Genomic DNA, 21,991 nt, shown 5'->3' on the forward strand with positions numbered 1-21,991 from the left:
AGGAAGTCAGCCTTGCAAGCTGAAGCAGGAAACTGCTAAGGCAGCTGTACCCTGGTCCGACCATCACAAAGCAAGAGACGTGAGAACTAGAAAGGCGAGGCTCACTGAGCCATTTATCCCTCTGCCCTTCGAGTAACCCCACATGTGTTTATCAGCCAGGTTGGCACAATAAACTAACTATCTCATCCCCTCTGATGTAAGCTGGACCTCTCTGGTTTTCACCATTTTCTGAATTTTTGTTTTGCTTTGTTTTTTTGTCTGTTCATATTAGGGTTCATCTCAGAGGTGTTATGTCATTGCAGGTCACCTTCTTGAAGTCGTGTTAAATGTTTTTCTCTTTTTCGGTATATGAAGCCCAGGATTGATGAACTTATAGGGACAGCAAGTAGAACAAAGGTTTTGAGTGGGAGGTGATGTGTGTACATTGTTGGGGAGGGAGGTAAAAAGGAAGTGATATCGAGGAGTTCAGGAAGAAAAAGACTGTTTGGAACTGATTATGGTAGCAATTGTACAATACTGTTAGACATTATTTAACTATGGAATGCTATATGTATTACCTCCCAATTAATAATAATTTTTTTAAAAAGAACAACAGAAAAAGAAACACATGTCCTGTTCACACGGAAAAAAAATAATTCCTTGTTTTAAGTTAGCAAATGAAGATTTCTTATAAATGGCTTAGGAACAGCATTTGTCAAGTTAGAACCCACAGAAATCTTGTTGGGTTCTTATTCTGAATCAAGCCTTGGTCATTGGAGGGTTATATGAGTTTTTTTCCTTCCCACTCTATTCTTGGCAAAATGGGACTTCTCGTTTCTAAGAAAACCAGTAATAAAAGTCATCTTGGACATTTAAAAAAGTAAATAAAAAGCTTCACCAAACCCGAACAGATACTTAAACTATAGTTTGCAGAAAAATGCAAATAAAGATGGATTTTCTTACACAAACTCTTTCGAGCCCCCTGAAGTAAGAATCAGAGTCACATATCACTTTTGTATTACATCTGAGAAAAGTAGAAGGAAAAATGTTAGTACAGGCTAACACAGTCAAAGAAAAGCCTGAGCGTCTATCACACCAGTCGAATATGGTTTTTGGTCACCAGAGTCATACTCTTTAAGGTAAGTCATCTCCTACAGGGTTGCTCCATCTAGTCAATCGATCAACCAGGTACTTACCATTCTTTAGCTTGAAAAATATGATTTAAATCGGATACCTCTAAGTTTCCCACTAATTACACAGCACAAACAACACTATTAACTTGATCAAAGTCTGCCTGCAAAGCTAATTAATGCAGTTTGGCAAGGAAACAGGAAGACGGACTAAGTTTAAAAATGTGAATGCAAGGGCAGATCGCTTTAATTTGATGTGTTAGTAATGCACTCCGCATACAAACCCAGAGTGCCTCTCACTCCCCATGCTGTCAGCATAAAAAGCGTTTCTAACAGTCACCCCTTGAAAAGTCTATATAGGGAAATGGAGACCTGCTTTTACTTCCACTTCTAAGATGGTCTAGTTCAAAACTCTTCAGCTTCCTTTCAAAACCACCACCAAAGGACCCAGCGAAGCAAGAAACGGAAACAAAACCCCAATTATTCATATAACTGGGATAAACTTAAACTAAAAACATCTTTATAAAAAATGGAAAGAGGGGAAGGAAATATAAGAAGCCTAATAAATTAGCAGAGCGAAGAAAAGATGAAACCCAAAGGCCTACAGAGGAAATAAGAAAGCAAGACCATTTTACTTGTAAAACCCGGAAAAGGCACAAGAATCAAGTGCAAGTGCTTTCAGGAGCATCTACCTGATAGAGTTCTAGGAAGAGATGATGTAAGAAAATCCCCAGCACTCAACAAACATGTAAAACCAGATCAAAAGTGTGCCTAGCACACTAAATGCAAAACCATAAACAAGAATGCCCCCCACCCTCAGTGTGGCATTTCAGACACCTGGTTAGAGAGATCCTTACAATTCTAGGGGTGTGTGGGGATGGACCCAACACAATGCACTGGAAAACTGAATGACTCCATTCTACTTAACAGCAATAATATAAGGTACAATTGTAAGGGAAAATTAGTTCTGCTGTGTTAACGCAATAGTCTTAGAGATTAGGGTTGAGAAAAGTGCACTGAAGGAATGGATGAAACAAGTCAATCTAAAGAGATATATTTACATATATACAGAGAGTGAAGTACTGAATATCTGCTTATTAGTAAATGTTAATTGATACATTTAACTCCATTTATTTTCCCCTAACAAAATATATCTATTTTATCTAAGCAAGTTTAAATTAATTTTGAGTGAATTGAGTCTGGTCATCACAGATCAAGCTTAGAATTCCAGGCTGATTGCACTATTATGTCAAGGTGCTACAATTTTTACTCATAGCTTTATATTGTTTTCAAGGGTTTTCTCTTGAGTTAGACCGCATTATCCTGGAATGGCTGATTTATTCATAGGGTCAACAACCTAACTAGAAATCATAAAAGTGTGACATTATAACAGAGTACTAAAATCAAAAAAGAAAACTTACTCATATTCTATCCTAACTGATCAATGCTCTTAAGAAAGTCATTAAGTGCTCAGGGAAATCCTGGATTTCACAAACTGATGTTTCAGCTGTTTCCACAGTGAAAGATGGGGAACTTTTAACTCTGTCCGACCAAAGTTAAAGGTCCTGGAGTTACATCTTGAATGACAGTAAGATGAACCTTGAGTCTTGCAGACCATTTCCAGTGCTGGTTTGAGCTTCCTTCTTTTTTTGTTTTCGTTTTTGAATGGAAGAGAAAAAGAGAAGACATGTGGCTAAGCAGTATGATGTACGTAATTCATGCTCATATTTATATGGATTACAGTCTTTAATATAGCATAATAACATACCCTATTAAGTTTTGGAAGAAAAATATCATGTAAATGCAAAATCATGACCAATATTTGGGAGAGTTCTGACAAGAGACTGCACAATGAATCAAGTTGAGATGAGAATTAGGGTGAAATCCTGCATTTCCATCCTACCATAGAGAAAAAGCCATATGAAAAGATCTCCAAGGCCAAATATTAGCATAAAGTCAGTTATTCCCAAAATAATGGTTTTATTTTAAAAATAAAATTACTTGATTGTGTGATTTTTTAAAGTATAACAACAACTACCTCTTTGAATGACTGCTACATCGAGTTTGGAAAGAGGCTTATTAACCATCTGTGAGATGCAGATGACAACCGTGATTGGTAAAGCGAGGAGGACTTGACCCTCCTGCCGATGAAGAGCAAGGAGGGCAGCCTTCGATATTCAGTACAACTTGATGGAAAGAAAACAAAACTCCTCCCCATTGGACCGTGATAAATGGAGTAAAGCCCGAAGTTCTCAGAATTTCAATGATGCTAACCCGAAGGTCAAGACTTCAAACCTCCCAGTCACTCCCAAGGAGAAAGAAGTGGCAGTTTGCTTTTTAAAAGATTTACAGCCTTGGGAACATTGTGGGGCACTTTTACTTGCCCTGCCAGGTCCTTAGGGGTCAGAATGGGCTCAATTGCACTGCTATCCCTTTAAAAATGAAATGTGTGTAAGAAATTATTTTGTGGATGAATATCACCCAACCAATTTTTGGTGAAGTAGGAAGACATATCAGACTACAGAAATTGATCTGCCTACGCGCCTGCACACTGTTCCGACTTCTGCTTGTACAGCTCTCTGTACAACCCCAGGCAAGATACCTCCTTCCACGGAAGCACCTAGTCCAGTGCTGCTGTGAAGGGGCACAGGGCAAATTATTTTTGACCAAATAAGAGCCCAACGGATAGAAAATGATTGGACACAAAAACACATTCCTGAGTATGAGGAAAAGGTTGTATAGAAATGAAACTTAAAAACAAAAACGATTTGTGTGTCTGCTTTCCTGCATTAATATAACAATTCGGCCTTCTGAGAACTGACTTGGCTTCCTTTTCACATAGCAGATCAAATCACTGGATGTGAATAACATTTCCAGCTTTTGGCTCACTTCCCACAGTTTGCTTGCCAAAACGAGATATTAAAAAATGCGAGATAAAGCTGTAGGGTCACTTACATTTACGCATTTTTATTTCCTTTTTGTTCAGTTAACAAATGTACATATCATCTACTTATGTTCCTAATTACCATGGTAGGTAGAGAACAGTAAAACGTCAGCTTCAGGGTTAAAAATAAAGATATCTTGTCTAGTCAACAGCATTTCTGAACCTAATATCTCTCACTATTGTATCTTGCAATGTAAAAAAACATTGTGTAGAACAAGAAGGTCATAAAAATGTACTATTAAATGTGTGACATTATAAAAATGTAACAATGACACATAATTGCATTATTTGCAGTCCTCAATGAATCTATTTCATTCTGTAAAAAAAGAAATTTACTTCTCCTTATGAACGCATCAAGGTAGACTTTTGCAGATGGCTTAGTCCTGCACCAAAGTACTCTCATTAACTTGTTCATGTAAACATGCATCAAGCTTTTCCCCACTGCTTTTTTGCTGCTAAATCTTCCCAACCAGTGAATTTCTTGCTCTACAGTTGCCATCGCCCTGGCTTCTCAGTATTACCAGCATGAAATACGTGCCCACTCTTGCTCAGTTATTAGGCACCATACTCAAAGCCAACCAGCATAACCGCTGTGGCTGAACTGTTAGCCTAACATAAAAGGAAACCGGTAATTTGCCAAAGAAGGCTCAGAGAGGTTGGAAAGGTCACTGTACTTAAAAGTTATCTATTGGTTTCATTTTGCCTGTCTGCATCAAAGAAAACCATTAACTGAACCCAACCATCTGATAAAATAGCCTAATAGCATACTGTAACACTCCTCCCTATTTCTGGTCCACTGCCATGCCTTGCAGAGTACTTAACAGTGTGGCACATCCACTATGCCATTGGATTTTCACAAAAATAGTTTTGAGATACAAAAGTGTGTCAGTTTGCATTTATGTCAACTTGCACCTGTGTGAATGTGTAAAGGGGGAGTCTAACCCATCAATCAGGTCACAGCCTAATGATGCCTCCTTGGGGGTGTGGCCTTTTTATAAGAGACACTGGGAACTTCTCTATTTTTCCTGTCCACCTTCCTCCTTGCTGGACTTCTGGGTCTGCCTCTACAGATAGCCCCATGGGGCCTCCAATATGGAGAGTGGTAGGCACCTTTCCCATTGACCTTGGACTCATACAACTCTGCCGGTGGTCTTCCTGCATTCGGCTTCACCTTTTTGTGTTGTCGGTCTGTAACTATGTGAATACGAAGAAGGCCCCAGCTCACATTGGACCAGCGGAGTAGAGTTGGGCTAGGTTGAAATGCCTTCTTGATATAAAATTACTTCCTGATATAAAGTTTTTTCGTATACACATAGTAGTGCCGCTAGTTTTGTTTCTCTAACAATCCAGCCTAACAAAAAGGAAACCTCGAATTTTCAGAAGAAGGCTCAGAGAGCTTGGACAGGTTATCATAGTGAAGAACAGAGATGATCAAGGTTCTGAGTCCTAGAAAGGTGTTTCTAAAGCCTAATGCTATCTCTTGAGGAAAACAAAATCAAAAGAATAGTTACTATGGCATAGAGTTATGCCATGTTTTTCATGAGGTGGTAAAAGAATTCTGAAATAAAGGCACATTCCCTCAAAAATACCTCCTTTTATATTAAGCACTTTAGAAAAGAATCCTTTTATAGCCCCAAGGATATATATTCTTATAGCCCTAAGAATCCTTTTATAGCCTAATCACTGATATTAATGTCTGTTATGCTAATAGTCTGCTAATATTGAGAAGATTCATTCCAAAATCATCCAACAAGGCGAAAGGGAGAATTGATGCTCAATCACGTCAATAGTATACTCTTTCTGGTTTGTACAAAAACAAAAGCTTTTACCAGAGATATAACCACATCATATAACTTACTGTAAAGGTTAGGGTAATGTCACAAATGAAATAAGCAATAGATGAAATTTTAGCTTATGTTTTAACAAACTTCTTTAATTTGCATACACAAGTAAGGAGAGTGCTAGAGTACAGGCAGAAAAAGTACCATCCACACCCCAAACCTATTTGATCAACCTGTTTAAGAAAAAAAAAAGATCTTGAACTAAAAGGTGTGTTCTGTATTTAATGGGCTCTCTGCTTCTGAAAAGCTATTTGATGTCAGAGGGTTGGTGAGTGTATTATAGGGTCACTTTACTAAGAAGAGGCCTCGCTTTGCCTCCCTACGAGCGTCCTCAGGATGCAGTCGCCCTCTGCATTCCTGTTAGCATGTCAACGACGCTCCAACATCTCAACATACACAGCAACCTGGGCAAGAGCAGGTGAAATTAATGAAATTAATGTGAAAATAATGAGAGGTGGCTGCACTTTCTGCTTTAGGGTAAGACACTAATAAGCAAGTCGTTAAGTTGCTCGTATAACTTGAGGAATAGTTTTAAAAGAGAGAAATAAGAGCAGAAAGTACTTCACCTTAGATGGTTATTCTTAATTACATCTCTTCTAGTCATCACCCGAGTGCCCAGTAGAGTTTCTAGTACAAACTCATTAGCTAGGAAACCAATGAATCATTAGTGCACGCATGGCAGCCTGCCGCCCGGTCTGTAATCACGTGCTCTTTGCTTCAGAGGGTGAGACAATTGGTGAGATGTTACATTGGGGATCTGCACAAACTCAAAAACCAAGCCAAATTCTACACCATGGAGTTGATTCTCCCTCAAAATCATGAGTACATTCCAGGTTACTTTTATAAAAGTGAAATTCTGTATTGTTTGCCCATTAAAATTCAGCATCCAAATAAATTGGAATCCAAATATAAAACCACATTGTATCATATTTAAGTTTGTCAAATCCTATGGATTGGAAATGAATGGCAAGAAGCACTTAGGGAATAATGCTCTTCAAATGGAAACGTATGTGTTGAGGAATGTGAATTTTCTAATAAATTTTTTATAAAATCTACTAATTCGACAAAACTGAGTTCTTTTAATTTCTTTTTCCACTTCCTTCTCTCCTTGTAACTTCAGGGAGTTGATCAGGCAAGAGGAAGCACAACAGAGAAAGAAATCTCAAATGTTAATTTTATAGAATAATGAGGGTACCATTTAGATTCATGGCAATATGAGATAATTCCCATTTTTCAGTGTTTCATAAAGAGTATGTTAAAGAGAATAGGTCAAAGTGTGAAAAATCAAACAAAACAGATACACTACACCAATGCACTTAATTTCCACTTTTGTTTGGATATATTTACTAAATTCAGTCACATGCCATAGCAATTCAGGCACAATTCTGGTGAGCTGTCATTTCCTTTACTGATGCTTTTGCTGAATGTGCGTCCCCTGAAAGGGCACTGACAGAATATCAGTCACCTTTGAAGGCTAGGAGTGGGCTATCCTGGAAGCTGGGGACACATTTCCAAAAACAAGAAAGATTTTAATTAAGTGTCTTCGCCCCCTCTTCTTCATATTTGCCCCATACAAAGACGGTCTGCTTGGGAAACACCACACTCCTCACAAACACGCATTTCCATTTCAAGAGCACTATTCCCAAAGTGCTTCTTGCCATTCATTTCCAATCCATAAGAATTCAATCTAGAATCCAATGCCAGCATAAGCCCCGCTAATAAGCATTCCCAAAGGGGAGTACTCTGTGCTTAGTGTTCTGTAAAACTCAACAAGGAAAACTAAAAACGGCACTGCTTTCCGTTCAAGTTGAAGCACAGCTGAATACTCAGCACACTGAGGCCTGAGACATGAAATTCAAAATATGGTAGTGTTTGATTCAACATAAATTCTCTGCTTAACACTTCATTTAATCCAGTGAGGTCCAGAGTTATAATTAACACCACTCTGACCTGCAGACAACTAGAGCAGGTCTCTCAATCTGCAGATGGGAGCAGCAGATGGGCCAAATCACATTGCTTTCTTAGGGGTTCTGCGGACAGAAATCATGTTATGAGAAACATACACTGGAGAATTTTTACTCCATTATTACTCCCATACATAAATACTCCAGTATTTTTAAAGAATAAATATCTTGTAATTCATTATTTTGGCCACATTTGTAGCAATTATGGTTAAGCTCTCTTAACATTAAAGTCAGCTTAAAAGAAAAAAGAAAACACACACACACACACAAGTTCATTCACATGAATGTTTTTTTTTCCTGACCAACAAGTAAAAGAGCTAATTTGTGCAAGAAGATGGTGGTAATTTTCCATACCAGAAATCAAATGTGTATTTTTTAGTTTGAGGTGTGCATATATATATTTTGCTAGGATGATAAAGGTACCAATCAATATTTAGTTTAAAAGATTTTAATTTTAATCTTAAAAGAATCAAGCACTACCAATGACCCCTTTTAGTCCCACACAAGGCTTCTTAAATGATCAAATATATTGGAACCTGGATACAAAACAAACACACTGTAGCTTCGGGTAGTTTCATGGATAACTTTTTATTCAAGGTGAAGCTGCTTGACAAGACCAAGTAGTTTTATAGAGACACCAGCCTTTGCACAACAGGTAGAACACCAATGCAAAAGTAACAAACACTGGTGTTTAAAATGTACATATTCACAGATACACAGAGATCTGGAAGACTGAGCTGAAAGGGTTTTAGATAGACACATGCTAGGTTTTAAAGCTCCAGGACTTGTAGACATGGAAGAGTGATGGTCAAGTGTAGAGTGTTCTAACCAGGGCACCTAGTTCTAATCATCTGCCTAGGGGTAAAACCTGTGCAACAGGTATTCATGACGAATCAGTGGAAAAACCTTTCATTTTAGGGCTCTCTAATTTCGTTCCTGCCTTGACCCTCCATCTATCAACTTCTCAGCTTTACAAGTATAACCACTTATTTGATATGTTCTACTGACCAATTAAAATAAGGAGTAACAGAACACAATTCAGCATGCCTTAAGCTTCAATATGTAGAATAGAGGGGTGAGCACACAGATTTGGTGTTTCAAAATTTATTCAGACACAAGTACTGGACTCTTAAATGCCCTGCTAATAATCAATGACTTCATGTTACAGAAAGGAATTTTAGTTGTGTATGGAAAAGTAAGATGGAGCTTCAAAACGTTAGTATAAAAATGGTATGCACCTACTGGCACCGTAATTAGAATAAGGGTTTGGGGGTGGGGGAGAGTAGAGTCGCAGGGGAGTGTAAAGGGAGATGATGTCCAGGAATCCAGGAAGAAAAAGAATGTTTGGGAACTGATTGTGGTAGCAATTGTACCATTCTGCTTGATATGACCTATGGGGTGACATGATCTAAGTATTAACTCCCAATTAATAAACTGGGAAAAAAAACACCCAAAAGTACAAAGTTACTAAAATTTTTATACTACCTTTTGGAAGGCTCTTTGTATTTCTTCCCTCCTACTCTAACCTCCCCCTTCTACGCCCCACATACATACTCTTCCCTTGAGTGTTATTCGCTACACACCCCACAGAAACTCAAAAAATGTGAGGAAATGTCTCATGTAGTTGTGGGTACTGATAAGTCCCAAATCTGCAGGTCAGACAGAGGCAAGCCAAATATAGGGTCCAGAGTGTCAGATGGCAAAATGTCCAATTTTCAAAGCAGGTATTCTTGCTCTTACCAAAGCTCAATCAGTAATTAGGGTATGACTTTCCAGATGAAGCAATGTGTGTTAAAATTGTATGGTGATTAGAAAAGAAAGAAAGGATGTGTCTTAAGTCACACCCTCTAGTAGCTTAGAAGCACAGAATCCTTCAAGGAACTAAAGGGTGTGGTTGGGTTCACACCCTCTATTGAGGTTAGTTTTTAATCCCACCCTAATCCTGCCCACTAGTATAGTAGAAAATGCTTCCCAAAGGAGACTATAGCCCCATGTGCACAGGGTCCAGAATTACACTAGATCACACAAGGAATTATGGCTAGAAGAACCTTCAATTGACTATAATTCAGATTGTCACCTGGTACTTCTAGCCATTAACCCATCCATTCTTGAAATGATGCATTATTCCCTTGCTCCTAGTCTCTTCAGAAAAAAAACATGTTAGATTTTCTGTTCTACATAACTCTTTTATTCATTTCTTTACATCTATTATGTCTCTTTCTTTCAAGTTGTCATTTATTTTTACCCCCAATTTTCCACCTTGGGAAAGGACATCAGGTTCAGGTTCCCGATTGCTGGTAGCAAGTGTTTCTCCCTTGGTTCATTCCCACTCATGTTGGGTGGGGTCCATAGGTACAAGACTATCCCAGCTACTAGGCCAAATGACACTATTCAGAGTCAGCCTTAGTTTTGCCAGATGAGGAGAAGGCACAACAAATCCCATCAGACCTTGATTCAGGGGTATAGTTACAAGCTCTTGATGAGGGATCAGCCCTACTTTTGTTATTCAAAACTGCATCCCTAGTCTTGGGACTGCAGCATCTGGCAGGGAAAAAAAGTAATTTTAGGTGGGGAAGAACTGTACAGTGACAGAGCAACTTTCCTTACTACCCCCCCACAAGTCTCCCTTCTGAAAACTCTCTTACGAATCAAAGGAATCTGTCCAGTGGTGTCCCTCCCTTTGTCCCTCTCATATTAAATGTGATAACTCACCGAGGAAGCCATGAAATCAGGCTTCTCAGGTGGTTGCAGGGTAGGATCTGTGAGAAAGGGGGCTACCTGTTTGTGAATATGGTGGGTACAATTCTGCATTCCTCCAGTAGTCGATTCCTGTAGTAGCCATTTCTATTTTATTATCCAACTGTTTGGGACCCACCTTCCTTATGTGAGTATTTCTCCAAGATATAATATGTATCTGAAATGTTTCAATTGGAAAACTGGAAACTTCCTAGTCAAAAATCCCAATGGTTGTTGTAGGGAAACAATTGTAGGTTTTTGCCATATGCTACAGTCTACATAAACATATGTGACAGAGACCTCCCAAACCATGTCTGTATGTGGATCATAAAAACCTAAAGGCATGGAGAGTGAGGTTGCTTTCTGTAATTAAGTCATAACCTGCTGTTACTAAAGCCTCCATTCAACACAGTTTTCTGGATGTGAGTTTTATGGATGTGAGCTAGCAATATCCCTAAGTGTGGCAGTTATGAGTCCTCCAAAATTCAAATAGACCAACCAAATGTTAGGCTTCCTGTTTACAGTCTTGGGGGATAGGTTGTCACAGTAACTTATTCTTGGATGCCTGTGGAATGTCACCAGCAGCAGTTCCTGCCAGTTATCCCAAGAACTTCACCTCTTGAGCAAGGCCTTAGATTTTTGCTGGATTTATTAACCAGGCTGTATTAGTCATGTGAAGCACCATTGTTAAAAAATTTGCCCTAGCCAGTTCTTCTGTGCTTGATACTAACATAATACATCAATGTAATATATCACAAACTTGAGATCTATACCAAGTCCAAGGCTCTTCAAATTCAACCATGACAGAAGGCTGGGGAATTTAAATAACCCTGAGGCAATGTGAGAAAAGTTTGTCATCCTTCCCATATCAAATTGTGGTTAACTTTTTTCTGAAATTGGGATAGAGGGAAAAGGCATTTGGGAGATCAATCAATGAACAACAATCTTCCTACTCACTCACTGCCATCAAGTCAATGCTGACCCATAGTAACCCTATCGGATAGGGTAGACCTGCCCCATGAGTTTCTGAAACTGTAACTGTTTATTTTCTCCCACAGAGCGTCTGGTGGTTTTGAACTGAGAATCTCGTGGATCACAGTCCAACTCATAACCACTACACAAGGGCTCCTCTAGTCTCCTATAGACTGCTGTATTTTCTGCACTGTCAATACCATGTCTGAAACTGCTGAAGTCACAAGTGGCACTACTTTATTTAGGCCATGATAATCTACTATCAACCTCCATGAGCCATTTGCCTTTTACACAGGCTCTACAGGATTGTTATACAGAGAATTTGTTGGCACCAAGATTCCAGCCATTAGCTTGTCTTTAATCAAAGCAGTAATCTCCTTTGCCCACCAGGCATCTTGCACTATTTTAGATTAACAATCTTAGTGGGTTCAGGATCCTATTTAGCATGTCCAATAACTACCAGCCTAAGGGCAAACTTACATGTCTTCAATTTTACTATATCAGGTATAGGAACAGTCCCCAATTAGACATAGTACCCATACTAATACTACAGGTAGGGGAGAGGCAACTATTTAATACAAGATGTTTAAATCTTACAATTCTCAGCCAACCTTTCATCTAAGTTCCATAGATAGTTTCATCCCCATATCTCCTGAGTCTAATCTTCAATATCCTATGGGCTGCTTTGGGGAGTAAAGTATATAGGACTCTTTGTGTAGAAGCTCTCAAAAGGTCTCTCTTTGACCCTGAGACCATTTTACACATGTCAGCATGTGGACCCCTGTTGTGGGGCTGGACCGTGACCCTGGCCCCTTCATCAATCTTCATCAACTATCTGAGTCTCTGTTTCACATAGTCCCAGATAGGAATTTCCATCATTAAATAACTCACAGCTGGGGTGAATAGAGTGGAGTTGTTTAGGCCTCTTTAATATTGGGAGACCAGTAGAAGTTTCCATTGGTCCACCCAATCTCTGTAGTGCTGTATCAATCCATCCATGTCTACTATATTATCCCACTTCTAAGTGGCTATATAAAAATCTCTTTCTTACTGATAAGTTCTCTCCTAATTTCCCCTTCACATTCTCCTATTAATTACCCTTATGTTTCTTGATTCTGTAAAACTCATTCAGGGAAGATGTTTTAACAAAGCTGACATGGCTTCTTGGATTGTTGCTTTTTTCGCAGTAGTAAGGTTACATGGAGTGCCAACATAGAAGGGGCTCCCTTGATGAACATACCTGCCATAACCTGTGCAAGTGCATACTCACTGAATGAATATCCCAATCACCAAAAAGTCATTCTAGCATTACTTCCATAAGCAGCATGTTAGCTGCTTCCTCTGGAGTGCTCCAGTGAGTATTTAAGGATGGAGAGGCAGTTGCCCTTCTTAGGGTAAACAAGTCTTCTTGGAAATTGTATCCAATCCACAAAGCTGGCTGCCCCTTCTGGGTTAACCTTCATGGTCACTGGATCTAGTATTACCATTTTTGACTGTCCCATAGTGAGCTGTGGGTTTGGCATCAACCCAAACAATTCTTACATTCATTAGTGGGCAAAATCAAAGGCACTGCCCCTAAATCAGTCACTCTTACAATCCATTTTGGCAACAGTGCCTCAAGAATCTGATGAAACCAGGCTACAAATGGAAGCAACTACTTTATACTACTCTGTGGTTTAAATCATTTCTTGGGTTTTGCTGCTTCCCTTCTGTAATCCCTTCTTGGTGATGAGTTGTGATGGGGCACTTTCTGTTGTTTTGAGACATTTTTTTCTTTCTTAACAGGCCCTGTGACTAGAGATTATAGTTGGAACCAAACTTAGATCTACATCCACCAGTTCTGTATCCCATGAATAGCTGTTTCCTTGATTAAATAGATTGCAATGTAACTGCTGCTGTAGGTATTCTTTATCCCACGGGAAACCAAAGGTTTCTCATTTTTCCTTTTATTCCTCTTTTCCCCAAACCACGTTTTCCAGTGAGGCAAGGCTGTTGCAGCAAGCCCCATCATTCTGACAACAACTTTGGTCACAATTTCTTTTAAGAGAATTAATGCCAGATAGTTCCAAGGAATTGGAGATTAAAGATGTCACAAATGTCTAACTCTTCCAAGATAGTATTCTTCTCCAATTTTCTTTCACATCTCCCTTGAGTATATTCCTTCACATCCCTGGGATCTGCTATTCCCGGCATTTTACCATAGAAACTCATGATACCTTGAGGAAATGTCTCATGTGTGGTGGGTGCTGTTCAGTTCCAAATCTGAAGGTCAAGTAGAGGTGAGTCAAATGCTGAGTCCCGAGCTAAAAGCCAAAAGTGTCTAAAAGTCACAGCAGGTATTCCTGCTTCTACAAAAGCTCAGCGAGGAAACAGAGGTCCATCTTTCCAGGTTAGATGATTTGTATTAGAGCTGTATGGTAGTCCCAGTGTCTGTTCCCATCCAAGGATAGCAATGGATAGTAAATCACACCCTCTACTAAGGTAGAGTCTCAAAGATGTCTCCAAAAAAAAATGAGGGGTGATGCTTGGTTGGCATCCTCTACTAAGATCACGTCTTAATCCCACCCTAATCTTGCCTACTAGTAGAGAATACCTTCCCAAATGTAAATATAGCCACAGGCATATAGAATCTAGAATTATACTATATCACAGAATTATGGCTAGAAGGGCCCTATTAATTAACTAGAACTCACAGGTGAACTAAGTGAATTTAGTCATTTATCTCAGCTTTTATGTGGTCAGTTTCCTTTAAATTGCTTAGAGAATTACACTTCATCATAGTGTGTCATTAAGTATTTAGTTTGACTTTTAAGTTCTTCGGAATTGCTCTAATGGTTCATGTGCCAATAGTGCTGGCAGAAGATTCACTTGTCAGGACATCCCCCTGGTTCAGAGGCCCTGGAGAACAAGCATTGCTTTGTTGTAATTGCCAATCTCTTACCTTCGGGGTGAACCATCATCGTGGGGCTGGATGATAACCACTTTCACTGTCACAGAGGTCCGGAGCAGGTCAATCATCTGCTCATGGGTCAGGGTGGCCACAGCCACTTTGCATATCTCCACCAGACGGCTCCCTTGGCGCAGGCCAGCCTTCCAGGCAAAGCCAAAAGGCTCCACATCTGCAACGATTCCTTCAAAGTTCACATGGAAGCCTAGCTGGCCTAGCCCGTTTCTCCTCAAGGTCATTTCCACAGTCTCACAGCCTCTTGTGACTATCTGAAAAGGAAGGACACTGTTAAAGACTCGCTTTCTCACTCAGGTGTGCACATGAATGTTTGGCTCTAGTGCTCTTCTCCTCAACTCTCATGCCACTAACTAGCATAGCTTAAACAGTGCTCAGCCCCCTCTGCTCTCCTCTTCAAACTGTATAAGTAAAAGGAAGGCATATTTAAATACAGAGCTCATCATAATTAACTGTGGCTTTAAGTGCAAAGATAATAATGAAAGTAAACCTATGGTTTAACTTTTCAAAGGCTGATCTATTCTTTGTACAGGTGTTCTTCCATTTTTGATATCACTGACCTTGAGCTCAAGAGTTTACGATTGGCATTGAATTCTTCCCTATCCTTGCTTATGTCAATTTACTGGGTTTCTAAACATACAAATTCTATTGTCTAAATAAGAATGGGAAAATATTTTAGATCCATTACAATGCTCACTTAATTCTATAACCAAACAGGCAGTTTCATTCAAGTCTTTTAGAATCAATGCTGCACATTCATTTAAGAGCGAGCAGCACACTTAGTACCATGCCCTGAAATCTAGGTAGGGGACCATGACGTTGGAATCGTAAGAGAAGAGTAAAGCTTCAAATGGCATCAATCTTGCAGATGTCCCACTCCGGCCACTTGGCTGGTCGTGGGGAACCTTCATATCATGTCTGTGGTACCCAACAGACTCTTTTGTCATCTGGTGGCAAAGAAGGTTGGCAGGTGATGCTCTTGTAGGCAGCAGAGCCTCTTATACCAACAGGTTTCAACTCTTTATCAGGCCAGTCATCATCAAACCAGAAATCCCAGGGAGAGGCCTGGGACAACCCAAGCAGGAGTAGCACTAGTGATTTACCTTCCCAACAAATTAACTATAGAAGATCCACAAAAAGAAACAGTGAGAGAAGAATGGTGGTAGTGCCCCACATGGTGCACCAAAAGCATTTGTAATTTGTTTCCATTAGAGTGGCTTCTCAAGCAATGAAAGAAAAGAAGGGTTCAGCAAATATTATTTGATGGCATCACTTATTTGTGGGGAATCTAAAATCAGAGGGTATTGTAGACACATCCCCCAAAGCTCAGAGCCATTATATGAAGTTTCCGAATAATAAATACTCCGTTTCTATGGAGCATGTACTGATTACACAGACACCTATTTAATCAAACCTGTCGCTGTAAGTGCAGCTGTGGGAATGGGCCTGGTTTCAGTGCATCACCACTGTGTCTGCTGTCTCCATGGTTACTGCAAGTGTATACTTTCCATGACAGGTTCTCACAGACAGAGATGACAGTCTTGGGCTTAAGGAAATGTGGAAAGGGATTGCTAGTCTTAGCCAGTGGGGAAGTTTTGAAAGACTGAAGTTTCAAAACTGAAGAAATGAACACCTTTAAAATTGTTGGAAAAGTCCTTTGTCATATGTACAACCTGAATACATTTTCCTTTACGTCTTTCTAGCTTTCTCTAAGCTTCATCACCAGGTGACTATAAATAAAATGTGCCCCATATTCTTTCAAATACTGTTGCAATTTTCAAGTATAATTTCATTTCCATATTAACTGGAAGAGTGAATGAAAGAGCTTCGCTAGAGGACAACATACTGTCTCTTTTGCTTATTTTCTCCAACACCTACCATTTCCCCAATTTTTAGATTGCGTTGATCTCCTCTGCTCCTTGCTTTTTATCATTCAAAGACTGAGTCTGCATGACAGTGTCCATTTATTTTAAGCTCTCCCAGGGGCACTATTATCAAGAATGTGGTAGTCTCCTATGCTGTGCACAGGAATGGCCACACAATTTGTAGGGCTCAACAGAAAAGCAAAATGCAGAGCACTTGTTCAAAAGTTTCAAGATGGCAACTCAAAGCAACCCAGAAAAATCTCACTGTCATCAAATGGATTCCAATTCATAGCCACTTTATAGGGCAGAACAGACAGAGACTACAAAGCAAGTGCAAGCCTGGTTAAATCCAGGGCCTGGGACAAACGGCCATGCTCTCTGAAGCCAACCCTGAGTGTTCCTGTAAACATCGGCTTCTATTCCCAGCTTGTGTCTTTACTTGAATCCTAGCTACCTTTACTTTTACTTTTTGTTACCCTTAAACAGGACAGCTGACTTAACCATCTGTCAAACTCAATCCTAGTATCTTTACAACTGCATCTTAATTTTTTTTCATTTATAGTGATATTACCCTGCAATACAACCTACTGCCACTCAGTCAATTAAGATTCATAGTGACGCTAAGTGTTTTCAAGACTATGGATCTTTATGAGATCAGACAGCCTCACCTATCTCCCTCGGAGCATCTGGTAGATTTAAACAACCAACCTTGTAGTTATGAGCCTGTTTAATCCATTGTGTCACCAGGGCTTCTTTAATAACCTTGTATACTAATTACTTAGTTGTCTTTGAGTTGGTTGGTTTCTAGTATCTTGAATTGCAAGTTATCCTAGATACAAAACAACTTTTCTGAAATACATTCCAGGCATTTGGCACCCTAGTCACTTTAACACAGTCATTGCTCCAGAAAAAATGGCAAAGGGGGCCCATGCTATAGTGAGTAGGAGTCATGTGGGTCTTGGGTACAAATGTAGTGGTATAAATGTGATGTGCTGTCCATAGATACCTATGAAGTACAAATGGCCATGCAAAGTTTGATTGAAGAGCCATTGAGTGGTAGCATAGATATTATAATTAGTTAGTGGATTTAGTTTTTTATCCAAAGTATTTACACTATTACAGAAAATACTGTGTCATTAAATTCACAAATACAACTCAAATCAATTACCTATGTATGTAAACTACTCAATATTTAATTGTCCCTAAACTCTTATCTAGGTTTACACACATATGCTTGGTAACACTTTGACCACACTGAGGCCTCTTTTGTGAATCGTATCTGTATCTAATGAAATTCTTCTTCCAAGGCTAGCAAATATTGACTTGGTTTTAATGTATCTTAAGGTCTTAAAGAACAAAGGGGAGATTTAGATTTGGTTAGAGAAAGGAGTAAGGAAATAAATATAACTAATATAAATAAATAAATAAATAGATACATATAATTTTTCTCTTTTCAAGATCCAGAGATAGCTAAGTGTTTTTCTAATACGTTATTGTAGGAACAAAATTCCATTCTCAAAGGTTGTTTTCTTCTTATATTACCCACATACACCATCCCCCAACACACACACACACACACACAGAAAATGTTTTATTTGTTTATATTACTCTATTATATATACTCAAACTAAAGTAAGATCAGATATAACTCTTAAGCCTACATAAATGTAAGAGTGTTGTACTAAAAATTACATATTAAGAAATTATTTTTGTAAGCTATTTCTTTTTTTGGTTTTTCAAATGTAATGAGAAATTGTGGCTGGATATTAATAATATTTTAAAAATCTGATTTATAAATAAGCTGAGTTGAATCAGCTAATAAGGCTTATTAATTTATATCATCAACAGCAATTTTCTTTTTATTTATTACTCTCTAAGAAGATACTGTCATGTCTGTCTATACAAACAGATATAGCTACATAATTCACTTGATTTTGCTTTAAATGCAACTAAAAATACCACAATGTTCTTTTTTGAAAATCAGTTTAACTTTTTTCCCTCAGATTAATTTATGGCAAGCATTTCAGTATTTATATTCAGAAAGTTCTAAAACACTAAAACTCACTGCCAGCATGTGAATTCTGACTCATTGTGACCCTATAGGACAGAGTCTCGGGTTTCTGAGACTGCAATGCTTTATGGGAGCCGAGAGCCTCAGTTTTGTCCCAACTGCTCAAAAGGACACAGCATTTAAAATTAAGCACTATGACCATAAGAAATAGGAATTCATTCTTTAAGTGCTATAATCATAGTCAAACAGCAATAGTGAAAATGATCATGAACCTGGGATTGATGAAAAAAAGGTGGAAAATATAAAGCATGTACTTACTCCTAACCTCTGAACAATCTCCCTTATTTCTTCAGCATAGTTATCCACTGTCGATAGAAGGATACATTCACCTCTTTCATAAAACACTTTGATACTCATTAATCCAGATGTCCACCCAATAACATCCCTGCAGGAGCAGTTAAATATAACATTCTTGGAATCCTTTTCAATCAACATTATAAACTCATTAGAGATACCAAGAAGACATTCAATGTCAGCAGACTGGCCGAAGTCCCTAGTGATTACATGCCACATGATTGCGCCAATGCTAAATAAATGTGCATCCTTCCTTGGCTTTACTTTTTCCTTCTTCTTCGCGCCCAGTGTAATGAAACTGAATTTTACAGAGGTATCCACAGTGGTGGTCGTGACAAAGTTCTCCGCCAGATCTTTCAAGTACTCTTGCCTTGTCCGAGTGGCCATTGCCCGAAATTTTTCTGATTTATGGGCTGCATTTTCTGCATTGATTACTTTGGCTAAGAGGAAGTCCCGAAAAACTGCTGACTTTGGAAAAGTTACGCCTTTGGGAATTGGTGGACCAAATGGTGGCACATCTTTTGATCTCGACACTCCAACACTATGGAAGAGAAAAGAGAAACAAGATGAGCTCTGACACCATTATCATTTACTTTAAAAAATATGACATATGTCCATCCTGTCACTTGTCACCTATACTATAGCCTGATTTTAAACAACACTTACTTCCAAACCCAGTCAATGGGACAGACAATCCCAGAGGGCGCCAGATGTCCTCTGGCACCCTCTCTCATTCTAGGATGCCGCAGAAAGAGGGCACCACCTCCAGTAGAACTGAGTCTAGCCCACGGGTCACAGTTGCACTTTAAAAAAAAGAATTGTTTAATTTACTTGATTGCATTTTGAAAATCGAAACGAAAATTTTTGTAGGAGAAAGATTTTAAGAGATCCCATAGATGAAATAATCAAGTGTATATTGATTTATCCTAACAAAGCCAATAATGCTCCCCTACATCAAATAGAAATTTTAGTTATATCAAGCCCCCTTCTAAAAGTAAGGTGAACTAGAAAACAAAAGTTAATGAATTAACAAACGAAGGTCTGGACGAATGAATCCCCAACCTCTGAAGAATCGGTTGCCCTTACCCTGACCAATAACAATTAACTGAGTAGCCATGGTAGACCAAGAATCCGGACTAATTCCACACCTGCTCAGGTTGATATTGGCTGTTACAATCAACAATGGAAGCACTTTATTTTCTTTTCCCCCGACCCTCATTGTGGAAATCCTGAAGGAGCTGAAGAAAGATTTTATTGAATTTTTTCCTGTCAGGTGTGAATGTGGTTGACTCAAAAACAATTACAGTCCTTAGAGCTCTCAGCTTTCATTTAACAATATGCTCATAGCAGTGGAGTTGCCGGCCTGCAGGACACTGAGTAGCAAGAAGGTTGAAAGGTAGCATGGGCTCCTAGTTCAATGGAAGTGAGGGACACTTCCCTTAGGGTCAGGCAGAAAAACTCAGTTATGAACAGTCTGGTGGTTTTGGAGGGTGATGTGTGTGCTAAACTAGGGGCAAGGGAGGGAGATTTTACTTAAGTCCTCAAAATAAGAGAGAAATCCTAAACAGGCTACAAATGTTGAAGGTGCAAGGGTCAACCTCACACGTGATGCGTCCTCCATTCACCGCCATCCTTTAGGTAGAAATTCAGCTTTCCCACTCAACTCAATATACTCTGACTGAATCTTGAATGCTGCTACACTAAAGCATCATGGAGAAGAAATGACCTTGGTCCCAAAACGCTTAAGGACTGTTCTCATTGTGGAGTGCCAATCCTTGGCCTTTTTCAATACTGTGGGAGTAGAAGCTGCTTAGCTGGAGGCATAGTTGTCTCAAGCTTTTAAAAAGGCAATTCTTTTTGCTTCAAAGGGCAGACCCCACTATCTAACTGGACATCATCTCTTTATAATGTAGGTTATACAATACATAACAGACTCAGCTCCCACCTGTCCTTGAAAAACAAACAAAAAATCCACTGCCATCAAATTGCTTCAAATTTACAGTGACCATAGCATGTTTGGGAATGCTGACTTGTAGCCCCACGCACTTTGTAACATGTCCTAACTCAATCACTGTGTGCTGAGCATTTTGCCCCTGAATTGTAATCTGTTAACTTAAATAAACCTCATAATCATGAACCTTGTCTGTAGTTCTGTGTGACAAGTGCAATGAATTATATAGAGTGCTATGAGACAAAGGAATATGTTAAAACTATACCATCATTGGTTGTGAAAATATCCCTTCCCCTGTAATTTAATTATAACTGGAAAAGTGTGAAAATGAGCAGATACTACTTATTTTAACAATTATTCTTTTAATGAACCATGTCATGCTATAAGGATAAGAGAAACTAATTTAAAATATCCTGTTTGACCTAAAATATGCTACTTGATCTAAAAATAGCAGCCAAATATAAGTTTCCAATCCATTAGGAAGGTTCATTTAAGTTTATTTTCATAATTACCATTCCTTGGGTGAGAGCTAGGAGAACGTGCCAACAAACCAGTTCTGCACTAACATGATCTATTTTAAGCATATTATTTGCATAGAGTAGATCCTATATATTTTTCAAAGTGGTCTTTAGCCAAGATATGTAGAAGAATCATATTGGTAGGAAAACTTATAGACACTTAGCCTATACCAGATCTATTAAGTTAGAATGTAGATATGCATTGATTAATGTCCATGATATGTTATGTGAAATAAGATATTTTGCAATTTGGGTGCTGTGTAAATGCCCTAATATGATATACAGACTATCCTTGTGCATGTCCAAACTCTCATAAAACCTATTACATGAAAACCTCATGGGAGCCCACCACCAGACAAAAACCAAAGGCAGCATCCACAGGATATGGGCCAGAGGCCAGTCTGCCCAGGTGTGCAGCTGGGCCAGGCAGAGGATGTGATAGCAGTCAGATCAGCACGTTGTGCATGTCCAGGCATAGGTGAGTGGGAGGAAGATGGGGGCATGGAACGGTGGCCACAGGGACTTGGGGTTTGGGTGCTGAAGTGTGGCTAGCTGTGGCAGCAGCCCTGGCTATTGTTGCCCTGTTGGTATTGCTGCTTCCTGATCATGTGCAGCCACCAACACTTGAAACTGGAAAGTACCCTGGGCCTAGATGGCACTGTACATGCCCACGGCAGAAACAGAGGAGCCCAGGTAGGTGCTTCCATAAACCAAGATCGAAAGGATGAGTGAGTGTATGAGGCCGCGAGGAAGATAAAAGGCAG

The 21,991-nt window shown here is 39.2% G+C and overlaps 1 protein-coding gene across 6 annotated transcripts in view; it reads right to left on the reverse strand.

Annotated features, from left to right (window-relative positions):
- The window catches only part of SIPA1L2 (signal induced proliferation associated 1 like 2), a 214,692-nt gene that overhangs the window by 63,765 nt on the left and 128,936 nt on the right, over nt 1-21,991 (reverse strand). For all 6 annotated transcript variants that reach the window (XM_045297903.1, XM_004712174.2, XM_045297905.1 and 3 more), the window contains exons 8-9: nt 18,723-19,299; nt 14,508-14,782 (exon numbers count right to left, since the gene is read on the reverse strand). In XM_045297903.1, the coding sequence (XP_045153838.1) occupies nt 14,508-14,782; nt 18,723-19,299 (852 nt within the window). The remainder of the gene's footprint in view (nt 1-14,507; nt 14,783-18,722; nt 19,300-21,991) is intronic.

Source organism: Echinops telfairi, unplaced genomic scaffold, assembly GCF_000313985.2.
Source record: "Echinops telfairi isolate 266 unplaced genomic scaffold, ASM31398v2 ScPeMD7_7424;HRSCAF=8462, whole genome shotgun sequence".
NCBI lineage: Eukaryota > Metazoa > Chordata > Mammalia > Afrosoricida > Tenrecidae > Echinops > Echinops telfairi.